This window comes from Schistocerca nitens, chromosome 3 (assembly GCF_023898315.1).
Source record: "Schistocerca nitens isolate TAMUIC-IGC-003100 chromosome 3, iqSchNite1.1, whole genome shotgun sequence".
In the NCBI taxonomy this organism is placed as follows: Eukaryota; Metazoa; Arthropoda; class Insecta; order Orthoptera; family Acrididae; genus Schistocerca; species Schistocerca nitens.
The window spans coordinates 225400373-225425731 of NC_064616.1; the positions used below are offsets into that span (position 1 = coordinate 225400373).

A 25359-nucleotide genomic window follows, 5' to 3' on the forward strand; every position below is an offset into this window, starting at 1 on the left:
GAGAAGCATGACAGTGAACTTGGCTTGTCGTCTTGGTTACCAAATTCACTTGATCTGAACCCAGTGAAGCACTGTTGGCTTATTGCCAGGCACCAAATTTGCACACTTATACCCTCAACCTGTAATCTGCAGAAATTGTTCGACCTTTGTGTAGACTTCTAGTGCCAAATACCTCCGTAAATCTATCGACGACTTGTTGATTCCTCACCACACACAATCACTACTGCATTGTGTTCCACGGTGTTCGAACTATACTTGAGTATTGCTCATCAGTGTGGGATCCGTACCAGATCAGGTTGATGGAGGAGATAGAGAAGATCCAAAGAAGAGCGGCGCGTTTCATCACAGGGTTATTTGGTAAGCGTGATAGCATTACGGAGGTGTTTAGCAAACTCAAGTGGCAGACTCTGCAAGAGAGGCGCTCTGCATCGCATTGTAGCTTGCTCGCCAGGTTTCGAAAGGGTGCGTTTCTGGATGAGGTATCGAATATATTGCTTCCCCCTACTTACACCTCCTGAGGAGATCACGAATGTAAAATTAGAGAGATTCGAGCGCGCACGGAGGCTTTCCGGCAATCGTTCTTCTCGTGAACCATATGCGACTGGAACAGAAAAGGGAGGTAATGACAGTGGCACGTAAAGTGCCCTCCGCCACACACCGTTGGGTGGCTTGTGGAGTGTAAATGTAGATGTAGATGTAGATGTAGACCCTCACCATATTCAGCAAGTGAGATACTGTTTTGGCATGTTGGTGTATCTCTGTCTTTGATGTTGTCCGATGTTGTCCTACAAACATCCAGTATTGAATTTCCTCATTCATAAATGATTTGGATTGGTGTTGTAGAATGCTGGACTCAAACTTTATATAAGTAAAGTCCTGATTCCTTTATTATCATCTAGATGTAAATTTATCCATGATGGTTAAAGTAATTGCAGGTTGATGCCAGAGTGCCTCTATTAAGAAGGCTATTGAGTCTTCCTTTTGCTGTCATCAGAAATATACAATACATCGAATAAACTCGTTACTGTTGTGATGTTAAATCATATAAAAATTACAAATAAAAACAGTTTTCTACATGAAAACATATCTAGGAAAAGAATTAATAAAATAAAAATTGTTTACATTTTATTATTAATTGGTTTATTTCAATCTTTGCAATTAACAAATAAGATTATTTTATCTGTAGTCTCTCTCGTGTAACATTTGTTTTTATGTACTGTTGGCTTTTACTTACATGCTGCCAATTTCAATTTCCTTCAGGCAGATGATCAACACCTGGCAATACTAGCCAATCTTCTTCAGATTAATGCAATGGACATGAGAAGCTGGTTGTGTCATCGCAAAATTGTTAGCTTGAGAGATGTAATCTTCAAACCAATGACAGTGATAGAGGTATGAGAATACCTTGCTGAAATGCAGGATGTATTGAGAATAGTGTAAAGAAGCTGGTATTCTTCTGCAGTTTGCAAAGCATTATGTTCAGTAAATTTACTTCACGTTGCAGGCTGTCTCGGCAAGAGATGCTTTGGCTAAACACATCTATGCAGAACTCTTCAATTGGATTGTTTCAGTTGTAAATAAAGCATTATATAGTAGTGGAACAACTCAGAAATTTATTGGTGTTTTGGACATATATGGGTTTGAAACATTTGAAATAAATAGCTTTGAACAGTTCTGTATTAACTACGCAAATGAAAAACTGCAACAACAATTCAACCAAGTAAGTTTTATTTATGTACACTGCTACTTAAGAATGTCTAGATATAAGGTAACTACAAGAATTTCCTTATGTAGAGCAACAACCTAAACTTTTTGTTGTATAGCTGCATATACTTAAGCAGTAGGGATCTCTTTCAAAGTATCATCTCTCATATATGCCTTATGACAGGAAATCTAGTGCAAAGTGTTGTTTCATATCAATATTGCCTTGTAGGGAAATATGTGTTAGGCATACAAAGATTTTTCACAAATAAAAGTAATAAAAAGGTAGAAGAGAACAGTATAGATAATCAGACTATATAAAATCAGATTGTTTCAAGAAGTAAATGACTCCCTTTACTATGTTAGGTATGTCTTTGACATGATGTTGCACGGACCATATTTATTGAGAGATATGCCAGATTTAGTTGAGACACTGACACACCTTTCAGGCACACTGTTTTACATCAATGAGCATTATAGACCCTCCTGGTATTCCACCACAAGTGTCTCATCTTGTTGAATTTGGTTGAAAATTTTTTCAAAATTTTTCAGTTAATTTTCCTGCTTCACATCAATTTGCAAGTTGGCTCTCTGTCTCTTATAAAAAGTTAAACCAAATTTTGTTGTAATTATGGTTATAATCTTATAGTCTTTGTTAATCCACAGTTCTTTTGTAGGTGGCATGTGCTCTTTAGGAACTGGTAAAATCATCACTTTTTCTGATGTGAGCCATAATCACCTTTGAAATATGGTTGATCATCACATACGAAAGACAATTGTTTTAATCTATGTTGTGAAATGGACTTCCCATAAAAAAACTACTTCACAGAATCTTAGTGTGGCATCCTGTCATCTAATGATGACCAAGTAATCAAAACATGATGATGAAAGAACTGAACTATTAAATTCAGTGGTGATTGACTTGACAAATTGCTGAAAATTATATTGAACTGTGAAGCATGTTACTTCTGAAGCCTTTAAATACATGATCTCAGTGGTATTTCATAATCTCCATTACCTATGGAAAGAATATTTCTTTCCTTGAATGATATCTAAGTATAAACTTTGAAATACACTCCTGGAAATTGAAATAAGAACACCATGAATTCATTGTCCCAGGAAGGGGAAACTTTATTGACACATTCCTGGGGTCAGATACATCACATGATCACACTGACAGAACCACAGGCACATAGACACAGGCAACAGAGCATGCACAATGTCGGCACTAGTACAGTGTATATCCACCTTTCGCAGCAATGCAGGCTGCTATTCTCCCATGGAGACGATCGTAGAGATGCTGGATGTAGTCCTGTGGAACGGCTTGCCATGCCATTTCCACCTGGCGCCTCAGTTGGACCAGCGTTCGTGCTGGACGTGCAGACCGCGTGAGACGACGCTTCATCCAGTCCCAAACATGCTCAATGGGGGACAGATCCGGAGATCTTGCTGGCCAGGGTAGTTGACTTACACCTTCTAGAGCACGTTGGGTGGCACGGGATACATGCGGACGTGCATTGTCCTGTTGGAACAGCAAGTTCCCTTGCTGGTCTAGGAATGGTAGAACGATGGGTTCGATGACGGTTTGGATGTACTGTGCACTATTCAGTGTCCCCTCGACGATCACCAGTGGTGTACGGCCAGTGTAGGAGATCGCTCCCCACACCATGATGCCGGGTGTTGGCCCTGTGTGCCTCGGTCGTATGCAGTCCTGATTGTGGCGCTCACCTGCACGGCGCCAAACACGCATACGACCATCATTGGCACCAAGGCAGAAGCGACTCTCATCGCTGAAGACGACACGTCTCCATTCGTCCCTCCATTCACACCTGTCGCGACACCACTGGAGGCGGGCTGCACGATGTTGGGGCGTGAGCGGTAGACGGCCTAACGGTGTGCGGGACCGTAGCCCAGCTTCATGGAGACGGTTGCGAATGGTCCTTGCCGATACCCCAGGAGCAACAGTGTCCCTAATTTGCTGGGAAGTGGCGGTGCGGTCCCCTACGGCACTGCGTAGGATCCTACGGTCTTGGCGTGCATCCGTGCATCGCTGCGGTCCGGTCCCAGGTCGACGGGCACATGCACCTTCCGCCGACCACTGGCGACAACATCGATGTACTGTGGAGACCTCACGCCCCACGTGTTGAGCAATTCGGCGGTACGTCCACCCGGCCTCCCGCATGCCCACTATACGCCCTCGCTCAAAGTCCGTCAACTGCACATACGGTTCACGTCCACGCTGTCGCGGCATGCTACCAGTGTTAAAGACTGCGATGGAGCTCCGTATGCCACGGCAAACTGGCTGACACTGACGGCGGCGGTGCACAAATGCTGCGCAGCTAGCGCCATTCGACGGCCAACACCGCGGTTCCTGGTGTGTCCGCTGTGCGGTGCGTGTGATCATTGCTTGTACAGCCCTCTCGCAGTGTCCGGAGCAAGTATGGTGGGTCTGACACACCGGTGTCAATGTGTTCTTTTTTCCATTTCCAGGAGTGTACATAGAAGCTTTGGTTCGTCAGGACATACATTAGCATTTCCCCAAAATAAGGCAGTAGAGTAGCTAGGGGAAGGTAGGGAGGATTATGGAGGCTGGTGGTGAATTCATATTTTATCATGGCAAAGACAGAACTAAAACCCCTTCTTTGAGCATGTATTTTTGACTAGTGCGTGCTATTATACCTATTGACATGATAGGATGATCTAGCTACTGCAGAACTTGTAGTTGGGCATGAGAGGTGATATTAAAAAACATCAGAGCGCCACAAATGACACTTAGTGGTATGAATAAGTTGTTAAGTTTTAGATTAATTTAAGTACATTATTACCAAACTAACAGGTGTTATGAGATACAAGTGTGCAGAAATGATCGTTAACATCAGAGCATTAAATCAGGTGATTGTGATATACTGCAGAAGCATTACCTATCCACCACCTGTTTTGTTGTCCAGTGTCCAGATTTCATTTGAACTAACTTGTTGAGATTAGTAATTAATAAATTAGCCAATCATCTTACCTTGCACAGTTTTATTGATGACATTACGTGACACAAAATGACAACAAATATTCATGAAAAGGAACAGTATGTTTTGTACAGTGAAAAAGGCTTCCTTGGTTTTGGGGATGCAGCATACGACAAGGTCTTCAGTATCATTTAGTCATGCAAGGTGAATTGTAGACATGATGCCGTTGGGCACCATGAGTTACCATTACTGATGTGTTGGCAAAATTACTGCTACACTTTTCTGAGGAAGGATTGTTGCTCATTCTCAACAGATGGCAGAGCCATCAAGTTTTACCTGTGAGACCGTAGCTGATGAGTACATGGTCGGATAATGCTCACTGCCTGCGAGTATGTACTCTGGTTCCCAGCTTGAGGAGTTAAAATTCCAAGACAGTATTCAACTGCATGATTGCCCACTATTCCATGACTTATTTACAGAAGAGCATTGTATTACAGGATATAATTCATATTACATTTGCTAATCTGCCATACTTTTGTATACTGGACACACATCAGTTCTGATCTCTTAAAAACTTTCTCACCAAAGTCCCTCTGTTTGTGGATTGGAATAGATGCAGATAATCTGTCACAGTATCTCAGAAGCACAGGATGCACACTGCTTTGATTTTAGAGCATACTGAAGTTTTTGTTTCAGAGCACTGTGATGTTCAGGCACTAAATTTGTATTTCTTTTATAGGATTCAGTGGGCAGACACTCTAATCATTTTAGTCCACAAATGGCTAATAGTAATGTCATGTTCACATAATAGTTCCTCCTTGGTGATGAAGTTTTGTTTTAACTCTGATACCTATATACTTGGCAGCATGCAAACTGCACAGTTTTCATTTCTAAATTACCTCCATAAATTCACTTGGCATCTGCTAGTTCACTTCGTTTGTTCGTAGTTAGTTTGGCACGAGTGTTTGCCTGTAATGTAATCACATCTGGTGTCAGAGTGGTGATGTTTTAAAAATTGAATTTTCTGTTTCTGTGAGGGAAAATAATACACCAGTACATCGTTCACAAAATATTGGTGCCGCAGATACATGTAGAACTGTGATTGTGTGACTCTCAAAACAAATGAACTGGTAGATCACTGCTACTAGCACACGTGCACCAAAATATGGTCTTTAAATTTTTGATTGTATACTTGCAGTTACCGATCAGTAGGTGTGAGGCGACCAGGCTAATCAAAATTGTGCAGAGCACTCCTTCACGGTCCTAAAAGACAAACGATATTAGAAGAAATTTGTGCGATTGTACGCGAGAGATGTTTTCTATGACTTACTCATTTTCTTTATTTGTGTATCTTCTCATTGTATTTTCATCTAACTTGTAATAGTATAATATACCTTTCTGTACCACCACCACCACCACCACCACCACCACCACCACCACTACTACTACTACTACTACTACTACTACATGATAAATTTTTTGATTGTGCTACAAGACTGCAAACTAATAAATTGTGTAGATAAATAAAAATGCAGTGCTATTCTTGTCTAAGACTATTATTGTGGAAGTATTTTAGTAATGAAGATTTTTTCCCTTCCCAAAACTTCTCCAGGTAGAACTTGGGAGCTATAGTCTGTTAGCCACAACATTAGTCTGCTAATAATATTAATGATTTTACTGGACATGGACTGTGCCAAACAGTGATAAAAAGGAGCAGCTCATCTAACAGGAAATGTGTACAGTGTGTGCTATGGCCTAATTTACAGGTACCATGGAGAGATTATCATCCTGGTTAGTTAAAATTCTGTGACTTCTACAGAATAACTGCTAATTTTTCCTCCCATCCTCCCCTTATTGAGGTGTGTGAGATTTTCATGTGCATCTGAGCTCGATCAACTGTAATGTCATGGTTACAAATGATGGCCTTGAAATTGGGGTATGTACTGGCACTCAAGACTCGAAAGGAAAATTTTGCATGTTAGTGTGGGCAACACATAGGTGGCAAAACTTCTCTTGAGCAGAGATTATTTCATATTCCCAAGAAACGGATGATGCTTTTGTTTTGACTGTCTATAGTAAAAGTCTAGCCTCCAGGCTAAACTTGGCTGTGTAAATAAAATTTTGTTTGACCATTGAATCACTTAATAAGTATCATATCTGTTTGCATATAAGATTATGTTCGAAGAGCTATGTAAAATCCAAGTTTCTAGTTATTTTCCTTGTTTAACTGCACATCCATTTTTATTTACAGCCACAGTTACACTTATATGTGTACTGTGCAGCTGATCCAGGCGGAGGTTCGAATCCTCCCTCGGGCATGGGTGTGTGTGTGTGTGTGTGTGTGTGTGTGTGTGTGTGTCCTTAGGGTAATTTAGGTTAAGTAGTATGTAAGCTTAGGGACTGATGACCTTAGCAGTTAAGCCCCATAAGATTTCACACACATTTGAACTGATATGTGTCTTACTCTTGTGTAAACAAAGATAATTGTTTTCAGTCTCAAACTATTAATTTTTATGAAATGGACATAGCTTGATTTAGAAAAATGTACAGTTAAGATGGTGATTTTTTTAGCATGCAAGGAATAAGAATTGCCCACTTTTTGTTAAGGAAATTCATTTCAGAAATACATTCTATCCCTCTGTTTTTCAGCATGTTTTTAAATTGGAGCAGGAGGAATATATGAGAGAAGAAATAGAGTGGAAATTCATAGATTTCTATGACAATCAGCCTTGCATTGATCTCATTGAAACTAAACTAGGAATCCTTGACCTCCTGGATGAGGAATGTAGGGTATGTAATAGTCTAAAATAGATCAAAATTTGCCATTATATTTAACTGAAGTAGTATTGTCTCTTAAATGTGCTGCTTTTCACAGATGCCAAAAGGTACAGATGCCTCATGGACAGAGAAGCTATACAATAAATGCTCCTCATTTAATCATTTTGCGAAACCAAGGTTTGGCAATTTAGCATTCATTATTCACCACTTTGCTGACAATGTGACATACCAGAGTCATGGTTTTTTGGAGAAAAATAAAGACACAGTTTTAGAGGATCAGATTAGTGTAATAAAGAATGGTCAGGTATGTGATAATGAGATTTTATTTTTGTTTTTGTCTTGTCAGAGTACTTGAATTTAAATATAATTTTTTTCTTGCTATTTTCCATTTTTTTATAAAAAAAGAAGCCATCTATACATAGTTTTCTAAAGTACACACTTGATTCACTACTTGGACCTATGCCAAGCCCCCCCCCCCTTTTTATCCTCCTCCTCTTCCTATGATTTTTTTTAATCCACCGGCATTTATTCAGTCACATGTTTGAATACTGTTTACTTAATTAATGTCAGCAAATCTTCATGAAACTTAGTGTGGAACTCAGTTGGTTTTATTACTAAAAGATGTAACCATCAGAAAATCTCTAACATAAAATGAACATGTATTATAGCAAAAGCAGTGATTAATTATTACTTTGTTAAATTTATAGGTATATATGTAAGTGGACATGTTGCCTCATTTTGAAACATGTAACTATCCAAGACAGATATCTACCATATCACGGGCTAGTGGAACAGCTGCTTCCACCCTTTCTCATACTGGGGGACTTCAGTGTCCACAATCCTCTGTGTGACAGCACACACACATCTAGTAGGGGAAAATAATGGAGCAATTAATTTCAGAAGTGGAAGTCTGCTAGCTTAACACAGGATCTGAAACACATTTCATTATGTTCCATCAAACATAGGCAGCCATATACAGGATTGTCCATCTCAAGTTTCAGATGAGAATATCTTGAAAACTATACATCGGGTAAAAATCGTGGGTGCACCTGTTCTTTCATTACACCAAATTAAGCTTTTTTTTTTTTTTTCCCCCCCCCCCCCCCCCAAAATGTATCCTACACGCCACAGTTTTTCATGGAGGGAGGTGGAATGGTATTAAAACCTCGGTAGGGAACTATTCACAATTGCATTACTCACCCGACTGTGGCGCTACTGTGGCCAAACTGCAAACTATGGCTCAGTATAAAGGTCGGTGCAATGTGATCAGACGTCACTTCACTTTCAGATTGTGAACTGTAAACATCAATTGACGAAAGTAAATTATTCTTTAGCATAACATGGCTCACTATCCTCCTACAGAGATGGTTGATATGATGTTAATTTTAGGTGAATGCCATAACAATTACGATGCAGCTGCACAATTGTATGTGGATCGTTTTGAGGATTTTGAGGGCACATAAATATCATGTGTATCATGTCACACTGACACAGGCATTAACGCCGAAAGATATGCAAATATGCGTGCATTTCTGCCGATGGGCCTTGGAAATGATAAGAGGTGACAATGATTTTTTTAGATACATTATGTTCACCGATGAAACCACATTAAAAAACAATGGCAAATTAAATCGTCATGATTGTCATTATTGCTCCCCTGTCAATCCACACTGGCACAGACCCGTTGAGAATCAACGCAAATGGTTGTTAATGCTCTGGTGTAGAATATTAAATGGTTACTTGATAGGACCGTATTTTTTTGACCGAAATGTTACTGGGGAATCTAATTTACAACTTCTCCATGATGACTTGTTTGAGCTAATGGAAGATGTTGATTTACAAACTAGGCAATGAGTGTGGTCCCAACAGGATGGAGCAGCTCCCCATTATGCTAAAAATGTATGGAACGTTCTTAAATTTACGGTACCCTGGTTGGTGGATAGGACACGGCGAACCAATTCAATGGCCTCCAAGTTCACCAGATCTAACATCTCCTGATTTTTTTTTTCTTGTGGGGTTATTTGAAAAATATTGTTTATGAAAGACAGCCCACAACCCGAAATGATATGGAGCAAAGCATTTGATGAGCGTGTGCAGCCATACCACGGGATGTGCTGCTCAAAACTGTGGACAACTTTTGCAGATGATCGACTTTATGCATTGAAGCAAGTGGGATAATTTTCAACAATTTCTTCATGGCTAATTTCATTAATTAAGCACCCCAACATGTGAGAGGCAGGGGGACTCTCACTAATGAAGCACCCCATGGGAACGTCATTCTACTATGTCCGTATCGGTGTTCCTGGGTAACACTAAAAGTAGGATACAGTACATTTTGTACAAAAATAGCTTAATTTGGTGTAATGAAAGAACTGGTGTGCGTTTTTTATCGATTTGATGCGTCTTTCTTGTATAATTCTAAATAAATCAGAGATCTTCCCAATGTTACTTTTTTCCTCGATTACAGCACCATCTGTCAATATTTTGAAAAAATGTTTCAGACAAAACGTGATTACTTTTATATGGAGAATCCAAATCTGCAATAGAAAATGGGTGTTTCCATTTAAGATTTAAAAGCTTGCCCCTGCCCCACCTAAGGGGGCGGGGGCTGGAGGTCACGTGTAGTATCATTTGATGTTCTCCTTTGGGTTTACGAACTTGTCTTACCCACTATTTTTACCTGATGTATAGTTTTCGAGATAATCTCATCTGAAACTTGACCCTGTATATTACGGTCTGCAGCCCAAGCATCTGACCCTTCACCCAGTGCTTTGACAGAGGTGACCTTTGCAACATTGACCCCCTCTCTCTCTCTCTCTCTCTCTCTCTCTCACACACACACACACACACACACACACACACACACACACACACCTCCAACGAATGGAATATGCGCCACATTGGTCACTATGGAAAGCCAACTGCGAGCTTTACCTCCGAAGCAACTTTTGAAACTAGTCAAGGGAATGATTTGGAAATAGTTGTTTAAAATACTATTGACAGGATTATACACACTGTGGAAGCAAAGATACTCTATTCTTCAGGCACTCCACATCAGGTAGCCATGCCACCGTAGTTTGGAGTAATAACTGCAGCTGCTGGAGAGTTTCTAAAGGCACTTCAAAGACACAAATGCTATCCTTACACAGAAAATTTAGTAGCATTGAGAAGATTTAGAGTGAAGGCATGGTTTCTAATAAAAAGAGAAAGTAGTAGAGTTGGGAACAATATTTATCATCTGTGAGGGCTCACACTCAGTCGTCCCAGGTATGGACTAAACTCGGCCATGTTCTCAGCCACCCACTGCCAGCAGTGATACCTGCCTTCTCCCTCAATGGTGACATTGATTCAGATAGTTCAGTCATTGCTGAAATTTCTAGTGCACACTTCACAGACGCATCCACATGCAGTAATACCATCCTAATTTCCTGACCCAGAAATACGTGGCAGAGTGAAATGACTTGTTCTTCTCTGCACAAGACATAGAATCATATAGTGTTCCATTTAGTGAATGAGAGCTCTGTAGCACTTCTGCTGAGTGAAGAAACACAGTCCTTGGATCTGATAAATTTGACAATGAAATGCTTAAACACCTTAGCAACAACACGAGCCTAAAACACATCCTTGGATTTTTAAGTTTTATTTAGAAGAAAGGGGAGTTTACCTCCTAGTGGTGGGAGGGTTTATTATTCCTATCCTGAAATTGAGAAAAGACCATCAAATTCTGACTAATTGTTGGCCAGTCTAACGAATGGGCTGTGTAGATTATTCTGAATAATCGTCATTCAATGATGGTGATGCATTGAAGTCTGTGGACATTTATCACAATTTCAAAGTGGCCCTAGGCTACTGTGGTCCACAACAGCTGAACTGATTTGTCTGGAATATGCAGTGCATAATGCTTTCGTATGTTGTGAACGCCTGATCCCTGTGTTCTCTGACCTACAGAAGGTGTACAATACTGCCTGCTTCCATCACAGCCTGGCTTCTGAGGCTGCTTACCAACTTCTATGCAGAATTTCCTATCCCTCAGAATGTCCTGGGTCCAGAAGGTTCAACTGTCAGCAACAATATGTACATAAAACTGGGGTCCCTCAGTATCAGTTCTCAATGCAACCCTCTGTGCTGTCACAGTCAGAGGTATCATCATTGCAGTGGCGGTGGGGGGGGGGGGGGGGTGTGGGTGTCTGTCTGTCTGTCTGTCTCACCATTGCTGTATGTGGACAATCTGCATTACAGCTCAACAGCATGCACATAGCTGAGCACCAACTTAGGAGAAGTCATTGAAACTTTCAAAGTTTTGGGCCCTTTATTTGACAATTAGTAAACCTGGTTACCACATGTATGCCAGTTCAAGGCAAACTGCACGAGGAAAGTTAATACCCTCAAATTTCTCAGCATCACTTCGTAGGGTATGGACAACAGAGTCGTCCTGTGATTCTACAGACCTTTACTTTTATCCTGCCTGGAGTATCAATGTGTTGTGTACAGGTTGGCAGCACCATCAGTACTGTGCTTGTTAGACCCTGTTTACCATTGTGGAGGCAGCCTCCTGAGGGTCAGATCCCAGCAACTTTTGATTAACTATATGGTCAAAATCTGTCAAATGCCTATCCAACAGTGTTACTTGACTCTGTTTCACAACCAACCATTCAGACTATTTATGAATCGACGAAACATAGGTCACCCAATGGGATACAGTTGGATGCTCTGTGCAAGGATCTCCAACTTCCCCCACTTGTCTGTGTTCATAGAGTTCCCTCCCAGCATACCCTGTGGTACGTACTCAATCCTGTGATTTAGATGAACCTCTTCTGCAGTCCTGAGGAATGTTATGACCCCACTATTCTCAGGCACTTATTCGGTTTGTTTCTTCATGGCTACGCCAGTTAGACATGCATCTACACAGATTGATCAAAAGTAGAAATGGGGTTGGTTGTGCTTTTGCACACATAAGTGGCATCAGAAGTATTCTCTGCTAAGCGCATGCATTGTATACACTGCAGAGTTGGTCACCATACACACAAAACTCTCACAAAGGACTTAACGGTTGTAGTGACTCGATGAGCTGCATACAAAACATATCTCAGTGCTTCTCGTAAACTACTTGGGCACTAACATCCAAGACCCCTCCTCAGCTCTGCACACTGAGCCATGTGGGTATTCCAGGAAATGAAGTCACTGATGAATTGGCTAAAGCAGCCACAAGATACAAACTTGAACTTGTAATACTGGTCGCAGACCTAAGATTGCAGCTGTGACATTACTTTTTGAAAACCCAGGATATGGAATTGTAGGAAACCACAACCTTAAAGAATCTGAGGGCAACCAAGGGGATAACCAAGGCACGGCATATTTCTCTCCGAGCCTTTCAGAAAGATGCCATCATGCTGTGCCAATTATGTATCAGTCACACAAGGCTTATCCATGAGTCCCTTTGATGTTAAGAGGACTGTACCCAACGCAGCTGTGGCAGTAATTTCATGATAGCCCATATTTTCACAGGTTGTGCCCAGCTGGCTGATCTGAGACAAGTCACCAACATGTCTGCCTTTGTACCGCAGATACTTACAGATGATGGAATAGCAGCTAGCAAAGTCATATGTTCCCTGAGGGGAAAGTTTATTTTGTGACAATGTTTAATGCATGTCAACGTTTGATGTCTGATAGACGTGATGTGAACCTCTCACTGCGACATGTGCTCTTCGTGGTCTCAAGTTACCGTCTCCTCCTGCACTGTCAGACATTTCTGAATTTTTATCTATGTATTTTATTTATCTAACTGTTTGAGATAATCAATTCTATAATCCATACGATCTTCATTTTGTCACTTCATTTGTTGTAGTGACGATGATGATGATGATGATGATGATGATGATGATGATGATCCTTACTGGTGTGTCCTTCAGTGAACAGCCACCTGGGTTTTATCTCAGTTTTAACCATGATAAGGTCACAAACTGTGAAGCTGATGACTCTCCCTCTCTAGTTTCACATCTTTTTAACAGAATTTCCACTGAAATGGGAGTCTGATAATCAAGTTATTTAGTCCCTTTAAACTCATAATAATGATAGTCATCATCTTAATAGGACAAAGCAAGTATGAGGAAATATCCTCTTGGAGGTGAAGGTGCCAAGGTGATGGGCTATCCTAGCGGATCGTGGAATCATCTTCTCATTGTGGCAGCACAGGAGAGAAGGCTAACAAACTCAATAAATTAGCCTTCTCAGTGGGCATCTTCCCTAGACGTTTAATGCTTCTCCACATTTCCATATACATATCTCATGTAGAAATGCAATGTTGAAGCAGGTGCATGGGATCTAGAATCAACATACAGTCATATATGGCAATACCGCGAGCACCAACTAGAGTATGTGTGTATCGGCAGTTGTGGCACTTGACAGTGGGCAAGGAGCGCCTGGTCAACACCTTATGACATTTTAACCACTTGACTTGGCTGGATGCCACAGAACATTTTATTCAAAATTTCATATAGTTTAGTGCTCATTAATGTAACAATAGGGAGTGTTGTAAAGACATGCAGAAGGCCAGTGTTAAAGGTTAGAGGTTGGCATTGTTCATTGCATTACGAGACTTTTGCTTCATCTAAAAACTGGCAGTGATCAACAAAATTTTAGTGTCCATTGCAGTTCTAAGGAGTATCATCAAAGTAAATACAAAACAACATGCTGTTAATGAAAAGGAAGTCTTTGAAAGACCTTGTGTAGGCATGAGCTATGTTAGGATAATTCGGTGGTTTGTGCACTTCCGTAACTTATTCCTGTAGTGAGTCTGAATAATAAAATCTTGACCACCATAATTCTTGCTTTTTTGGAACTTATGGTGAGATTTTTTGCTTCTCTTCACACTAAAATTATTTTGTATGTGTTGTCCACTGATCTGTCTATGGTGCCATAAACTTAAAAATGCTGTGCTGTGCTTGTTAGAGTACATATGAGGATCATCATGGCTCACTGAAAGATGCTCAAAACACCCACAAACACACACACACACACACACACACACACACACCAGTATCCATTTTAGGTTTTTTGTAGGTTTGTTCTACCTCTGTGTCATTACATGAAACTTCTTTAATGTTTACTCTACTATTAATATTGTGGGCAGTGTTGTATCTTAAATGAAAATGACTGTGTGTGAATACTACTCATGATTTATCCTTTAACTATAATCCCTTACTTTAACTTCATAGTTTGTATAAACTTGATCTGTAATTTACTCTTTTCCAATTCACTAAAATTGAATTCAATTTGATGAAATTGTGCAATAATACTACCATTTTTAATAATATATTTTTATAGTATAGTATAGTTTAAGAGCCATTATTATTATTCTTGTGTGTGAGAAATATGTTTCAAGTTACTTTGTTTCTTATTTTACAGAATAAATTGATTCGAAAGCTTTTCAAAGAAGAAGATAATCGCAAATTGACAGTTCCTGCAGCAAAGATTAAAGTGGCAGCAGCAAGACCATCATCAACAATGCCTGCCTCTTCCAAGCAGCACAAGAAAACAGTGAGAAATATCTGTTGGATTGAAGCAAATAAATATGTAGTTCATAATTCTATAGTTGCCTTAGAGCCACATTAAGTTAGAATGTTAAATCTAATTTATGAATTATAACTGCATTTTTTAATGTTTCTGCACCTTGATTTTTCTTGTGGTATTGATTTAACATCAAACTTTTGTGCAGGTTGGATCACAATTCAGGGATTCATTGAATATGCTGATGTCAACACTAAATGCTACAACTCCACATTATGTAAGATGTATAAAGCCAAATGACAATAAAGTTCCATTTGAATACAATCCAGTGCGGGCTGTTCAGCAGTTGAGAGCCTGTGGTGTTCTGGAAACAATAAGAATTAGTGCTGCTGGTTTTCCATCAAGGTGTTGTAATTGCATAGTCTAATATTTTATTTCCTAATAAATTTAGTATTATTACATTTAATATTGTGCATTGTGCAATGGTCAGAAACTGTTGAGAGACATAGCTGTTAGCAAGTGTGATTCTTCTTGTTTGTTTGTTTGTTTTTCCCCAAACACAGTGTACTGCTGTTTGGTGACAGCTGTCTCAAATGATCACTGTCAGAGGTTTCAGATGATGGGAGTTTATGTGGACATTCTTTAGTGACTGAATATATTTTTTTAGAAACAGTAGTATGACCCAAATACAGACTGAGAACAGGGACATTAGTAGGGCATCTACATAAACATTCAAGCTTGAGGAAGGAAACAAAAGCGTTGTTTCCTTTTTCTGCTTAGATTAACGAGAAGAGGCCAGACCCTGCAACCTGGAAACTTTGATGAGCTTTCCAAAAGAATTTAACTTGAATGGGATCAGTTTGGGACTACAAAGAATTGTTAGAACATCTGAAAATAAGGACATATTCTATATACATACCAAAACTGCAATTTAATAGTTCCATTGTGAACAAGGAAAACAGGTCATCAGTTTAAGTTCCAAAGAGCTTCGATGCTACATGTTTGATACTTGTTTACTTTTGTTCCCCCCCCCTTCCACACACACACACACACACACACACACACACACACACACACACACACACACACACCAAATATACTGCTGTGGATTTCACGTGTGTTCATAACATTTCCCTTTTTTTCCTATCTGTTCCATGTGGTCCGAAACTGACAATTCATCATGACTTCTGATATTGTATGTGTGTAAAAATGTTGAGTTCAAGTTTACAGAAAGTGAACAACAAAATGTGTTCCTAGCATAGTATGTCACAATTTGGGCTGCATGGTACCAACAGGCTACAGAGCTTATTCTTTGAATGCACATGTTGCTTTATGAAAGATACCCTTAATGTCTAATCAAAGGTGATCATCAATTCAGTGGGCTCTAGGAGCTGTATTTTAGTAGGACAATGCTCATCCACATATTCCAAAACAGATTACACTGCCTGTGCACTACATACCCCTTTTTTTCCCCTACCTTCCTTATTTGTGTCATAAATTGAAACTATATATTTCGTAAATCAATGACTTACTTTAGACAGTAATGTAGTAATTTAAATTTCTTGCCCAAGCAGATATCGGCATATATATAATGTCTGAAATGCATAACACAAATGCTGACTTAATGAAATTTATTTACCAAACAGTTTCAACCCAGGATCATGTTCATGGCACTGTACAAAAACAAAACAAAATTGCAGTAAAATACTTGCAAGGTCAAAAAATTACAGTGAAAACATTAGTAAGAAGATAATTACATCAAATATGCAATTATGAGACCAACTTTACATTGCATACATTTTTCAAAATCCAAGGTACATAAATACAGTAAAGCAGAAAAATTCTGAACACAATGACTGTGTGAAATGCAGGCACTAATCACTATAAAGGGCACCAGTTCAGCATAGTCAACAACAGAACCACATATGATCACAATATCATGGTCAAGAACATGGCAGGCTCAAAGATGCTGTCATAGTAAACAAACTTTACTTTTAAATGTACATTTATATTTAAGATCTAGCCCTGTGTGCCATCGCAAGATGGAAGAAAAGAAAACTACAGTGATGGAAGGTTTTTATGCTACATCATCATCATCATTCATCATCATCATCATCATCATCTTGTAATCTACCATCCCTATGGTTTTCGTGTCTTGTGAAGACACATATGGCTTCACCTTTAATATAAATGTGGTTACATCTTCATTGTTTTTGTTGCTTCTTAGGTAGATTGTTGATGTTACCTGTGTCAGCATACCTTCTTACTTTACATCTGGAAGACTACACATTGCATTTTTAACTTACCATATGGTGTGAAGATGTATTTTGCCCAGTATTAGTTGTAATACTTGTAGTTACAACTATGTTAAACATTTTGTATATTGTTATAACAATTGTGGTTGCTTAATAGCCTATTTTCTTCTTACTTAACACTTTACTTTTTATACTTTTTAGAGTCTCACCGTATATGAGGATAAATTGGCATACAAGCTGTACCCTTGAGTTCACTTCATTCTTGCCCATGATATTGTGATCATATGTGACTCTGTTGCTGACTATCGTGAATTGGTTTTTGTCTACATTTGGCGATTAGCACCTGCATTTCACACAATTATTGTGTTCAGAATTGTTCTGCTTGACATTGTGTATGTTGGATCAATATATTGTGAAAGAACTCATTACAGCACATGTCACCATCAGATTGATATTGGACGCACAATAATGTTTCATTGATTTTTAAATTTAATCATTTGTGTGTGTCAGTATGTGTCATATGCAGATTAAATTTGATAGATTTATTAAGATTATTTCATTGTGTAGAATTTCCACAAGCCATTGTGAATTTCTGGCAAAGATTGGAGAGAAAGCTGCAAATATATTTTGCTACAGAAAAAGTATAGATTTGTATGTTGTAAAAATGGCAGGATCAACAAAATAATGAAAGATCGAGGACTATTATTTTATCAAAACTACTATGGAAGACAGCTGCGATAACGGGGAAGAATACTGAACACTGTACTTTACTGTCCTCGGTCAAATTTGAAATCTAAAGTAGAGAAAACATTCTTTCAAGTGAATGCTGAGTGTGGGCTCTAAGAGCCCAAACAGCTAAACTAGCTTTATTTTCCTAGTTGTTGTCTTAAAATCTGTAATATTTCAATTGCTGTTTGTAAACATGTTTCCAGGACAGTTTGAACACACTCGTTCATATTAAAGAAAAATTCATATTTGGTGGTTACCGCCCCTTTCATCTTCATTTTTTTATTGCAATAAGTCTTTCAGCAGAACACCATAGTAATGCTTAGCATGTGAATTCATTATCAAGCAATGAGTGAGTGAACTAGGTGGTACAGCTGAAACTGGACATGTGTGGAAAAAAGGGGAGGAGGGAAAAAAACCTATAAAAGTTAACCTAGATAAGGCTGAATTATTTTTTGTATGCATTTTAATAAAAACTTTATTTAATAACTTAATTATAATGAAACTTACATGTATATAATAGTTTTACAATTTTTATTTGCATGGGTTTTGAAAAACGGCCATCCTTCTGGAAGGGCTTTAGCTGAGTATACATTCACTTAAGACAATGTCACTAAGCATTTGAACAATACTGCCTTACTATTTTGTGTAGAATGGTATGAAACATGATACATGAAGTGCTACACTACATTTAATGTGCTGTGTTCTAGTTTTTTGACATTGGGGACAGCGAAGTTGTTTCTTCTTTCCTGTAACAGGTTCTAGTGGCAAATCTGCAACATAATGTTCCAGCTTGTCATACCTAGAATATTTTTTTGGTATTTTAGATGGTCTTCCTCTCTGCGTAGCAACACGGCAGTTCGATTCCACAACTGCAGTGATGATTCTTTGACGAAATGACATGTGATCTGATGTACCACCATCCTCCCTGTAGAGCTGTGCTTAGCTACTTCAGCAAAATGTGTGATTCTGGGGAAGTACCATTTCTTACTCCAGGTAGATACTCTGTAGAGTGAAATATGTGGGTCAGCTCTGTCAGTTCCACTCATAAACTAATTGTAGTGATAAATGACTCTTGGTTGTTGAATTACTATCCGTCTTTTCTCTGGACGTGAACATCGCATTACTGGATGAATTGGATATATAGTGTTGAAGTTTGTTGCTATTGTCACAACACTGTTGTCATTCTATGAAGCTGAACTGTCTGATTTGAAGTCAAATGTTCCTCTAGGTTTCCTTTTCAAATCTTTTCCCTTCTGTAAACTACAATCTTTACCAATTATGTTGGTTCTTATAGTACCTGTGGCCTGGATATTTCATAGATGCAACTCAGACAGAAGGTGAAATGAAGTAAATAAATTGTCAAAATACTGTCTCTATGGCATCTCTTCCAGCTGGTCGACCTACTCCATAACCAAGATCATTGTGAACATATTTTACTGGCAGTGTGCCAGCTCCTTGGTATGGTTCAAGCCATGTCAGATATCCATTACTTGGCCCTCCACAGCAGAACTTAAATCTATATCTTATAGGTTTGCCTCAAATAAATTGTTTTGTCCTATGCCGCACAAAATAAGGCACCATGCTTTCGTCGACTGAATGATTTTGCATACGAGGTGTATGTTCTCTGCATTTTTCATTTATCGTGCTTGTAAGGGGGTGAATCTGAGAAAATCTGTTCATTGTTGTTGCAAATGTGAATATTTGACATAATGAACTTGAATTGGTCCATTGATATTGCATTAGTAACTAAAATGTTGTGTACATGTGTTGACATCTTCCAATACATGTCTTTCCTTGGCCGGACGATGTAACCACTAAGAAGAAGAAAAAAAAAAAAAAAAAAAAAAAAAAAAAAATTATATATATATATTTCCTCTTCAGAGCAATCTTCAAGTCAGTTCCTCTTCGCTGCATATTGATTGGAGTATTTCCCCATCTTGCTTATAACATCATTGTCAAAAAGTATTTCAAAATATTCTAATGGTGACCTCAGTGAGTGTTTTGCAGTACTCCTTTGTGGCCAGACAGTGTTCGTAGATAATCAGTATCTGCACATTGGTAAAGATGGATGGAATTGGAATTTCTTTGTTTTTAGACATAGCTGTATAGCAAATTGCAGCTGGAGCTTTCAACTGACTTGTTGGAAGATTATGAATGTTTGGTGCTTCTTGATCACCAGAATCTTGATCTGTCAGATCATCTGTAGCACTTGTGGGTGGTAACAAAGCAACATCCAAACCATTTTCAAGAATGCCATCATCAGTAACCTCTAGAATTTCAAGAAGTTCATCTAATGTCACCTGTTCCCTGCAAATAATAGTGCAGGAAATGTAATTTTTTGCTTATATTAGCAAGACTTTAAATAGTATTTACTCTTACTTTCATACAACTAAATAAGAGCAATCCTATTCAAAAGTGTGGCTTGAAAAAACTTTCAAAAATAGGATTTTTATATGAGAATTTATAAAAAAGTAATATAAACCTGTGTTTTCAATTCTGCTAGAAAACCAACGAAAATTTAAAAACAACCTATGCAATGTTAAACTTGTTTAAGAGCATATTTTATAGATTTTAGTGATTATAACTGAGATAATATGATAAGTGTGACGTGTCAATGGAAAATAAAGTATGTTTTAAACAATGGAAAGGGTCTGTTGGGTGAAGTGCATAGTAATGCCATCTCTTGGCAAGCAGAATATCTTAAGTGCTATAAGCAGTTTTAAGTGCCACTGTAAAAATCCTTCCAGAAGGACAACAGCTGTATCTGGGTTAATTTTGTCTTACAGACCTAATCAGTTACGTTCAGTGTTACAATGTAAAGAACATTGGTCACAATCATAACAGAGTCAATGATGTTACTGTGTGTGTGTGTGTGTGTGTGTGTGTGTGTGTGTGTGTGTGTGTGTGTGTGTGTGTGATCCATAACTGCATCAGTAACTTCCAGAAAATTTCCACGTACCATAATTGTATTTCCAAATAATCTAGTATGTGTCATAAAAAACTTACATGAAATGAGGTATATCAAAATTAAACAACATAGCTTAAAGTACAGGGCTAATATAAAGGCTTTCCTTGATTGTAAATAATTATTTCTGAAGAACAATGTTAGATAAAAAATTTGGTTTATTGTGAGTGGTATCTTCACTCATGAAGTTTTTCATAGGAAAATTTCCACATATGCTTTGTTTGTGGCCCATAGAGCATCTAGGTGATTCTGATTTTCTCTCAATGTCTTTACCAACTTGACTTGTTACTGCCTCTACAGCATCTCATACTCGTGCCACAAGATTGCATATCAGGACCTGGTGATCTGAACACCTTATCCTTAATGTAGCCCCACAAAAAAAGGCCAAGGGGAGCTACACCTGGCAAATTTTGTGGTAATGATGTTAGACCACCTCTGCCAATCCATAAGTCCAGAAGGGTTTCATCCAAGAACTGGCAAACAAATAACCTCCAGTGTAGGGGTACACCATCTTGCTGAATCATTACTCAAGGCTGAAACACTTTTGAGGTGAGGTGCAACATAAAGTTTAAACAATTACAGGTAAAAAGTTGTTTTAATGGTACTCTCAGTATAAAAAAGTCCAGTAATTTTGTTCTGCGTTAAGCCACACCAAACATTCACTTTCAGGCTGTCCGTTATGTCGTACCACAATATTTAGGTCTTGTCCACCACCCCCACCCCCCATCCTCCCAGATTCAGACATTACACCAGTTCATGTTCCTGGATATGAGAAAAGTTGCTTCATCAGAAGAACAAACTTTATTAAGGTAATCATTGTATGCATCGATTCATCCCATGTTCCCAGAAAACTCATTACATCTGGGCCTATCATCTGACTGCAAAGCTTGTAGGAGCTGCATTTTGTATTCACCCCAGTGTTGTCAGGTATGCCTATTTCTCTGGAAACATGATGCATAGATTTCTGTGGGCTGTGTTGAAGCACCGCATGCATGGTATTGAAACTGTTGTCACTCACTCCATGTGTACCACTTCTTGCCATGCCATCAATACTGTCAGTCTCTCTAAACTATACATACCAACCTTTGCTGCTTTCCACATCTGGTAGATCTTTGGAACTGTCGCTGAACTATAACAGGTGAGGTGTATGATATTTGGGGGGGGGGGGGGGAGGAGAGGACTGATAGAAGACTGTGTTCGACGAAACCATAAAACACCTCGCACTTTCTTCCACATAGCTGCTATTATTTGCTATAAATTATATAGCTATATCTAGTATAGTCCCTTAGAAATTTTTCTTGGTTAGCCTATCAGCATATGAAATACCAGCATGCTTTGTATATTTTCAGTCAATACTGTTTTATGGCATGATATCCATAAGCAGTGTAAGAAAAGTCAAGAAATTATGTTACACAATTCTTGCAAGAACAACATTATATAAAGTTGATAATCAATAATTGTGAAGAAGCTTCTTCATGTGATCCTTGGCCAATGCAGTTGCTACCTATTTGCGGCTAATAATAACAGTGAATTTAGGATCTACTATGAAAATTGCTACCACTCTCCAAGAAGTAAAAATAATTTTCAGACTATTGTTCAGTGTGGAGTATTGTGGTCTAGTGCAGACGTTTACACATGTTTCTAGCAAAGATGAAGTGTAATATTGGAAATCTCCAAATATTCTAAACAAAACTAATAAGTACCTTATCAGGAACTCCCATAATTTATCAGAATATTTTGACTTGGTAGTTTAAATTCCAGTCAACAGCAGTTTTATTGTTAAAAAGGCGAACTTAAACAGTGTATGGACTGCTGAAAATGTGCTGTGTAAAATTATGTTAATGATTATATCTAAAAACAAAGATGATGTGACTTACCAAATGAAAGTGCTGGCAGGTCGACAGACACACAAACATACACACAAAATTCAAGCTTTCGCAACAAATTGTTGCCTCATCAGGAAAGAGGGAAGGAGAGGGAAAGACGAAAGGATGTGGGTTTTAAGGGAGAGGGTAAGGAGTCATTCCAATCCCGGGAGCGGAAAGACTTACCTTACGGGGAAAAAAGGACGGGTATACACGTGCGCGCGCTCACACACACATCCATCCACACACATCCATCCACACATATACAGACACGAGCAGAAATATGTCTGCTTGTGTGTGTGTGTGTGTGTGTGTGTGTGTGTGTGTGTGTGTGTGTGTGTGTACCCGTCCTTTTTTCCCCCTAAGGTAAGTCTTTCCGCTCCCGGGATTGGAATGACTCCTTACCCTCTCCCTTAAAACCCACATCCTTTCGTCTTTCCCTCTCCTTCCCTCTTTCCTGATGAGGCAACAGTTTGTTGCGAAAGCTTGAATTTTGTGTGTGTTTGTGTTTGTTTGTTTGTGTGTCTGTCGACCTGCCAGCACTTTCATTTGGTAAGTCACATCATCTTTGTTTTTAGATATATTTTTCCTACGTGGAATGTTTCCCTCTATTATAATCATATGTTAATGATTAGTATGATGTACTAGATGAAAACATCAGGCTAGTAGGTGGGATGAGAGAATAATGCCTTTTTCCAAAGTAGACTGTTTTGAGCCAGTATGTGTTGCACTAATGCAATCTATAAGTGATTTCCATAATTATTAATTTAAGTAAATTGGCACTAGTGATAACAGTGCATGCTTCTCGGAGGTGTCCTGGGCTTTCTGACTAAGGGTCTTCTGACCTGTGACATTGACATGTTTCTGATTGAAAATATTTTAGCCATGTGTTTTCTAACCATCAAAAGAAGGCAACAGTGTGGGAGGTTCAACAGACCGCTAAATAACATTCTTTCACATTTTATCCAGGCCTAGAACTAGCTATGCACAAAGTGCAGAGAGATGTTTAAATGGTCTTCATTTTTGCCTTTTCAGTTTAGATTTTTGCCTCCTTTTTCTTTCAGCGACACTACTGAAGCAAATGATTAAACTTCTTGTCTAATTTTATGCTTTTAATTTCTCACTAATTTTTTTGTAAGAAAATCAGATATTTTAAATGTCTGTCTTAAATTTTCTGAGTCATCGCACATTCTTGTGACTCTTAAACTTTTGTCTGGATTTGTGTCTTTTTTCTTCCTTTTTGAACAGGCAGACCAATGAAATTTGTATTAATAATTGCAAATATAACATTTACTGTGTCCGCCTTCACCTTATTTATTGGAAAGTATAATACAGTTGGATGTTTTTGATTATTGAGGAGTTTAGTTTCCTAACCAAAGCTTCAGCAGTATTCATATAATCTGCGAATTTCATGATTATTTTCTCCACTAGGCATTTCCTCCATATTAGCATCCACACTACAACATGGTTCGGTGGAAGGTGTGCAAATGCAGCAGGTATGCAGTGAAAAAATCGGATTTCTTCTCTGTCTCTGTATTCCTCTGTTAATCCTGGTTCTGTTACTTTCCTTGATAGACATTGGTTGCACTGAAAATTGCAATCAGGAAGGAGTGTTTCAGGGAACACTGTTTTCATGGCGTCAGTTGTAGCCATTTCAAAGCCGATCACTGCAGTTTTCAGTAACCACCCAGTCATCTTATTTTTTCAGTCCAGAACAAAGTCTTTTATGTTTATTTTGACACTTGTCAGCCAGTAGTAAAACAGGAAATACCTTAGTCTCTTCTTCTACACTTCCGATGTCAATGTGTATGGTGTACATTTGTTAGAATTATTTGAAAAACTGTCAAATGTCCTGTCCATAAGATCAGTTACATTTTCACTTGGAATTTTCTCTCTTCTTAACTGAACACAAAGATCCTTTTGCCAGGAACAGACCTATTGTCAGTGTTCAGAATACTATTACCTTCACTTGATTTCAAAATGTCTTCACCCACTTGAAGGTTTTTGAGCAATCTTGCTTTACAAAATGCAGTCTCAGAGTTCTCTTTGTGATGAAATGTAAACCTCCATGTTTCATATCCAAAAATTCCACTTTGAAACACTGAAAAACAGGCACTATCTTTTCTGTGTGGATTTTTTTCCTTGCACACAATATTCATTTCTTAATCTACACATCTGATTCATTAAATGGGCAAATATGTTGTTGGTTAGCCATGATTCTGCCATTTGCAGTTTTTAGATGGCCTTGGCACTTATTCTGTATGGAATTCATGCACAACCAGTTTGTATACTTCTCACATTATCTGTGCATCCAGCAGTGATAACCATCCTTGAGAAGACAAATTTCCCTTTCATTGCTGTAGTTATTTCCATTACTCAAAGTGTATAGAACTCAACTAGCTTAGGCTACAAAACTATAAAGAAACAAAGGCTATCAGAGAGGGCACGGCCTGACTGACTGACTGACTGTGACAACACGTCCACTGCTTGTGCAAGTCTGCAGTGGTTGGAAAACCCATGATGCAAAACATTCAAAACTGAGTCTGTGAAGTGAGCAGCAGTTCGTGAGAAGCCAGAGTTCTGTATTGTATGACACCTGT

At 38.7% G+C, this 25359-nt stretch overlaps 1 protein-coding gene across 1 annotated transcript in view; it reads left to right on the top strand.

The window, feature by feature from the left end:
- Positions 1 to 25359, top strand: part of LOC126248186 (unconventional myosin-Va) — a 365334-nt gene that overhangs the window by 260105 nt on the left and 79870 nt on the right. Inside the window, exons 8-13 of the mRNA XM_049948965.1 lie at positions 1261 to 1392; positions 1505 to 1720; positions 7311 to 7451; positions 7537 to 7743; positions 14844 to 14975; positions 15154 to 15350. Coding sequence (XP_049804922.1) covers positions 1261 to 1392; positions 1505 to 1720; positions 7311 to 7451; positions 7537 to 7743; positions 14844 to 14975; positions 15154 to 15350 — 1025 coding nt within the window. The remainder of the gene's footprint in view (positions 1 to 1260; positions 1393 to 1504; positions 1721 to 7310; positions 7452 to 7536; positions 7744 to 14843; positions 14976 to 15153; positions 15351 to 25359) is intronic.